The 6,736-nt window shown below is 34.8% G+C and overlaps 1 protein-coding gene across 1 annotated transcript; it reads right to left on the bottom strand.

Annotated features, from left to right (window-relative positions):
• Positions 1 to 570: 570 nt before the first annotated feature.
• LOC106477293 (structural maintenance of chromosomes protein 1A-like) lies at positions 571 to 6,510 on the bottom strand. The gene is made up of 6 exons (XM_013937881.2): positions 6,262 to 6,510; positions 4,778 to 4,913; positions 3,867 to 3,944; positions 2,028 to 2,239; positions 1,735 to 1,903; positions 571 to 660 (listed from the first exon to the last, which is right to left on the bottom strand). Exons 1-6 carry the CDS (start codon positions 6,339 to 6,341, stop codon positions 598 to 600), a joined length of 738 nt encoding a protein of 245 aa, XP_013793335.1. The 5' UTR covers positions 6,342 to 6,510; the 3' UTR covers positions 571 to 597.
• Positions 6,511 to 6,736: the final 226 nt, after the last annotated feature.

Here is a 6,736-nt window from a genome sequence, read left to right as displayed (position 1 = left end):
AATAATCTACAGGGTGGTTACTGTCAGGCAAAGGTGGAATCACAGGGTCAGGCCTTTTGGCATAAGCTGGACACCAATTGGGATATAACTGTCATAATCATCATCAATGACCCACTCATGATCAGTATCAGCCACACTTCTCCACCATCATCATCACTGTCCCCAAGTGCTACATCACGTGTATTATCATTACTTACAGCATTATCGGTATCTGTGTCACTGTTTTTCCCAATTGTCATCACCAAATTCACTCAATTCTGAGTCTGAATCTTGCATTATTTCACCCAATACATCTTCTGTGGCAAGCCATTGTTTTTGTCTACATTTAACTGTTGACATGGGTTTGGTCAGTGCCCTCAAATTGGGCCAAAAGTCAAGAATTTCACAAAAATAACACTCACGATCGAGGAATCTACACTAAATTACATTGTGGTTGCCTAGAAACCGTGCAGGTGTGGCACAGAGTAAATTACAGATCGGTAAACGGAACTAAGTCAGGAATTCAACTTAAGTCGCGTTCAGCACTCTACATGGAATTCGACTGAAGTCGCATTCGGCAGTGAAAGAGTTAAGATGATCAGGCAATAAGGAGAAAACTTACGTGCTACCTCCAGATATGAAGCCATTCTTCTGGTAGTATGTTCCGTCTAGGGCTACGGCCTGCAGAGAATGTGTCATATAGTTACAATAAATAAAACCTTTATAAGACAATGTTATCTTCTCCTAACATCATATCTATTCTCATTTTGCAAAACAATATCTTCTCCTATCTCTTAACCCCACATACTCTATGGTCTTCTAACTAACTTCATATCTTCTCTCATTTCCAAATTAAACACACAAGCCTTCTCCCATTTACCCACCTAACACATCTTTTCCTGTTTCCAAACCTGTACATAATCTTGTCATCTTCCAACCTACTTGACTTTTTCCCATTTCCCAACCCTACACAGGTACATATCTTCTCCCATTTACCCACCTAACACATCTTTTTCCATTTCCCAACCCTACAGTTACATATCTTCTCCCATTTACCCACCTAACACACCTTTTCCCGTTTCCCAACCCTACAGTTACATATCTTCTCCCATTTACCCACCTAACACACCTTTTCCCATTTCCCAACTCTACACAGTTACATATCTTCTCCCATTTACCCACCTAATACATCTTTTCCCATTTCCCAACTCTACACAGTTACATATCTTCTCCCATTTACCCACCTAACACATCTTTTCCCATTTCCCAACCCTACACAGGTACATATCTTCTCCCATTTACCCACCTAACACATCTTTTCCTGTTTCCCAACCCTACACAGGTACATATCGTCTCCCATTTACCCACCTAACACACCTTTTCCCAACTCTACACAGTTAAATATCTTCTCCCATTTACCCACCTAACACATCTTTTCCCATTTCCCAACCCTACACAGGTACATATCTTTTCCCATTTACCCACCTAACACATCTTTTCCCATTTCCCAACCCTACACAGGTACATATCTTCTCCCATTTACCCACCTAACACATCTTTTCCCATTTCCCAACCCTACACAGTTACATATCTTCTCCCATTTACCCATCTAACACACCTTTTCCTGTTTCCCAACCCTACACAGGTACATATCTTCTCACACCTTCTCCTATTTTGAAACCTAACACAACAAATTGTCTTCCATTTTCAAGCTGACATCATATCTTCTCCCATCTCTTAACTCGACATACTTACATCATATCTTCTCCCATCTCCTAATTCATATGCAACCTTAGATGCATCATCAGCGGTTTCAGAGACAAGTGCATTGTTGGTTGCATACAGCACAGCTCGTTTGATGGCAGGAGGATCGTACTGAAGGACATCGTACAGGAGTTTGACATTTCTGGGAGACTGAACGTTTCTGTGAAGAAAGGAAACCGAGAAATCTGTTGGCTTATTTATGAAATGATTAAACATTAAACAAACAACAACAAAGTCCATCACTGATGTCTTTACTGATATCTTAGTGGTTATTTAGTACTTACCTTAATCTCTCTTTTAAAGGCTTAGCATCAATGTAGTCCAATGGTAAAAATGTTTCAGCCTCTAACATCTGCTCCTTTAGATATTTAATACAGGATCGAGCCGTGCGCTCCGTGTCCACCACAATAGCCTCCATGTTCCTCCCGAGAACTTTCGTAATAGCTACATTGTAACGTTTGTGGATAGGCTGACACATGTTTACCAGACGGTCATACTGGAAAAAGAGGTGGGCAGATTAACATTCAGAAATTTATTACAAATTTAAAGTCTAGTACTTAAAACTCTACTGATGCTTTGATTACCAACATTTCATTCATATAGATTTTGTTGCTTTCCTTTACAGAAATTTGTATATAATACATAATGTACCTACAGTAATATATATATTGTATGTATAGTAATATATATTGTACCTAAAGTAATACACATTGTACCTAAAGTAATATATATTGTACCTAAAGTAATATATATTGTACTTACAGTAATACATATTGTACCTACAGTAATATATATTGTATCTATAGTAATGTATATTGTACCTACAGTAATATATATTGTACCTACAGTAATATATATATATTGTACCTACATTAATATATATTGTACTTACAGTAATATATATTGTACTTAAAGTAATATATATTGTACTTACAGTAATATATATTGTACTTAAAGTAATATATATTGTACTTACAGTAATATATATTGTACTTACAGTAATATATATTGTACCTAAAGTAATATATATATATATTGTATAATGTGTCCCAGATGTCTGGATCCATAGGGAAAATATACATTATATTTTTAAAGTTAAAAAAAACACATTTCTAATGTCAGTTGTACATATTTCAGGAAATAAAATACCATGATGTCACAGTATGTCAGGAATTGATATGTGTGTGGCTGTTAATTTGAATAATAAATCAGTTAAAAATATATTGTGTATTTTTCCCTATGGGACCAGACTTCTGGCTCCCTGTACATACAGTAATTTCATGTTGCACAAACCTTTCTCTCAATACAAATTGTTTCATGTTTTGCTTTACCTTTAAACAATACTTTAATTATATTATACAATGAATGAGATCTTCTATTCCTTGTTTCAGTAGGTTACTGTTCACACAAACAAGCTGTGAAAATCAAGAAATGGTTAATTTTGAATTGCAGTAATAAAAACTAGTGTATTATTAAAACTATTTCATTGGATAAACAATGTTTATTCTACTGTGATGACTCAAAGATAGAAGTATACTGTTACACAACAATAATTAAGTTTATAAAGACGGTGTTTATTTGACAAAACTGTCCTTGTGAGTGGTTTTAACAGACTTTAAATGACCTGATAGGGAACCAACACCCTGCCCTGACATGTGGCCAAGTACCATGATAGGGAACCAACACCCTGCCCTGACATGTGGCCAAGTACCATGATAGGGAACCAACACCCTGCCCTGACAAGTGGCCAAGTACCATGATAGGGAACCAGCATCCTGCCCTGATAAGTGGTCAAGTACCATGATAGGGAACCAGCATTCTGTCCTGATAAGTGGCCAAGTACCATGATAGGGAACCAGCATTCTGTCCTGACATGTGGCCAAGTACCATGATAGGGACCAGCACCCTGCCCTGACAAGTGGCCAAGTACCATGATAGGGAACCAGCATTCTGCCTGACATGTGGCCAAGTACCATGATAGGGAACCAACACCCTGCCCTGACATGTGGCCAAGTACCATGATATGGAACCAACACCCTGCCCTGACAAGTGGCCAAGTACCATGATAGGGGACCAGCATTCTGTCCTGATAAGTGGTAACCCTTATCTATTAAAATTCTTACCACTCCAGGGAATAAACGCTTAAAGTGATCAACAATCTCCGCTTTTTTCTTCCTTCGTGAATCCTCATGCTTGTCTACCTGTAAAAACAATGGTATAAAATACACTTTTAATGTAAAAACAGTGGTATAAAATACACTTTTAATGTAAAAACAATGGTATAAAATACACCTTTAATGTAAAAACAGTGGCATAAAATACACTTTTAATGTAAAAACAATGGTATAAAATACACTTTTAATGTAAAAAACAATGGTATAAAATACACTTTTAATGTAAAAAAATTATAAAAATACACTTAAATTTTTTCTGGTCTAACAATAGTCTATACGCTATTATTCATTCTTGATGTCTATAAAAATATAAAATACACTGTTATTCCTTCATGTGTATAAAAATATAAAATACAGTGTTGTTCTTGTTTCATGTCTATAAAAAATATAAAATACAGTGTTGTTCTTGTTTCATGTATACAAAAATATAAAGTACAATGTTATTCTTGTTTCATGTATAGAAAAACACAAAATACACTGTTGTTCTTGTTTCATGTCTATAAAAAAATATAAAATACACTGTTATTCTTGTTTCATGTCTATAAAAATATAAAGTACACTGTTATTCTTGTTTCATGTCTATAAAAATATAAAGTACACTGTTATTCTTGTTTCATGTCTATGAAAATATAAAGTACACTGTTATTCTTGTTTCATGTCTATAAAAATATAAAATACACTGTTATTCTTGTTTCATGTCTATAAAAACATAAAGTACACTGTTATTCTTGTTTCATGTCTATGAAAATATAAAGTACATTGTTATTCTTTCATCTCTATAAAAATATAAAATACACTGTTATTCTTTCTTCTGATTGAATTTTATAACACTAAAGAAAATGATCAGACATTATTTGTACCTTAGCATCCCCAAGCTCTATCATGATGGATTCTAGTTCATCATTGATTTCAGCTACACGCTTTTTGGCATCTGTCACCTCTTCCCCAAAACCTTCTTCTTGTTTTCTCAAGTCAGACAGTGCCTGCTCGCTTGTCCTGAATGAACCAGTTATTCAGATCTTTTTAGAAATTAAGTTAACTAAGACTTACATTTTCAAAATTCAACAGAACAGTTGGAATGTTAGTTTTAAACACTCCTCTTATTGAGAACCCAAAATGGACCAATAAAATAGCATGTGGTAAAACTTATGTCCTATTGTAGTTTTAAACACTCCTCTTATTGGGAACCAAAAAAGTAGCATGTGGTAAAACTTATGTCCTATTGTAGTTTTAAACACTCCTCTTATTGGGAACCCAAAATAGCATGTGGTAAAACTTATGTCCTATTGTAGTTTTAAACACTCCTCTTATTGGGAACCCAAAATAGCATGTGGTAAAACTTATGTCCTATTGACACACAGTATCACAAGAATGGTTACATTGGCCACCTAATCAAAAGACTGAAGAGAAAATAAACAATTAATATATAAGACAAAGCAATTTTCAATTTGAACTACTTTACAACAGAATTACACCACTAATTTGAAACATGCTGGCTCAAGCCACGTTAAAATATATATTTCTTTAAGCTGGAAAACTTGAACAGGTTTTAACACCTTTACTGTGGCAGCAGTTTTTTTCAATTTCATAGCAGAATCCTTTGTTCTGTGACAATTTAAGGCTTACTGCTCTGATCTTTATATGTATGTGTATTTAGTATTCACAAGTAATTCGGGATAAATCTCTGATATTCAGAACTTTGATTTGTACAGGATGAGAGGGAAGGAAACATCTTGTACAAACAAAAGCATGTTTGGCGTATTGTTTTTTCAAGTTCATTACATTGAACAGCAATATATAGCTGCTGAAGTAAAGCAGTTAATGTTTGACAAGCCTGTAGATTTATCCTACGATCTCAGTGAAAGAATGTTATTATCAAGATATACAGCGGTCGTGAAACTTTATCATGTGATCTATACTAGAAAACATGGGGATTTTCCTGGCTTGCTAGACAAGGCAAAAATATCTGTGGGGGGATATAAAGAAAGGTTAGTAAATACCACAAGTTGTATGATATAATATGTACATAAATAAAGGTATTAAAACCTAGGCCTTATGGTACATTGGAGCAAAAAGGTTAAAGCAGTGACTTAAAAAAATCTTATTTTTGTAATGGTAGTGGGGGAGAATTAATCAATCACTTTAATTGTTCATTTTTGAGCCTGGATTGTGAGTTAGTTTAAGTCTGCTTATTTGTTAACTTCGGACCTTGTATTGTGAGTTACCTAAGGTCTACTTAATCATTAATTCTAGAGCTTGGTTCTTGAGTTAGTTCAGGTGTGTTTAAGAATTAACTTCAGAGTTTTGGCATTGAGATAGCTCAGGCATCACAAGATTAATGTACCTGATATATTCATTCAGTTTCTCCACTCGACGAACATTTTCTTCTAGCTCAGATCGCTTTTGCTTAACTTTAGCCTCCATCTCGGTTCTTTTCCGCAGCTCGTTATCATGACGGTCTTGATCGGACTTTTGATCTCTGTTGACAGAGTCCAGCTCCTGAAGATACCTGGATGATAATTTTCCAGCTTCCTCTTTCAATCGGTTATACTCTTGAACCTAACAAAAAATAAACAGAGTTTAGTTGTAAATCATTCTATGCATATTTCACTTTAAAAACATACCATTCTCATGTGTATACACTAAATACAACCTGCTTAAGATACACAAATACAAGTCTTACTTCACATCACTAGAAACATACCATTCTCATGTGTATACACTAAATACAACCACCTGCTTAAGATACACAAATGCAAGTCTTACTTCACATCACTAGAAACATACCATTCTCATGTGTATACACTAAATACAACAAC

The sequence above is a fragment of the Limulus polyphemus genome, unplaced genomic scaffold (assembly GCF_000517525.1).
Source record: "Limulus polyphemus unplaced genomic scaffold, Limulus_polyphemus-2.1.2 Scaffold14036, whole genome shotgun sequence".
In the NCBI taxonomy this organism is placed as follows: domain Eukaryota; kingdom Metazoa; phylum Arthropoda; class Merostomata; order Xiphosura; family Limulidae; genus Limulus; species Limulus polyphemus.
Note: the sequence above shows the minus strand (reverse complement) of the source record. Positions and strands in the feature narration are given on the sequence as shown.

What these genes read in the sequence shown, in the direction of transcription:
- LOC106477293 (XM_013937881.2), bottom strand. Translation starts at nt 6,341, where the DNA reads ATGGAGGCTAAAGTTAAGCAAAAGCGATCTGAGCTAGAAGAAAATGTT. An exon ending in TAGAGCTTGGGGATGCTAAG is followed by an intron (nt 3,945 to 4,777) that starts GTACAAATAATG and finishes TTGTTTTTACAG; the next exon opens with GTAGACAAGCATGAGGATTC. An exon ending in CCTTTAAAAGAGAGATTAAG is followed by an intron (nt 1,904 to 2,027) that starts GTAAGTACTAAA and finishes CTTTCTTCACAG; the next exon opens with AAACGTTCAGTCTCCCAGAA.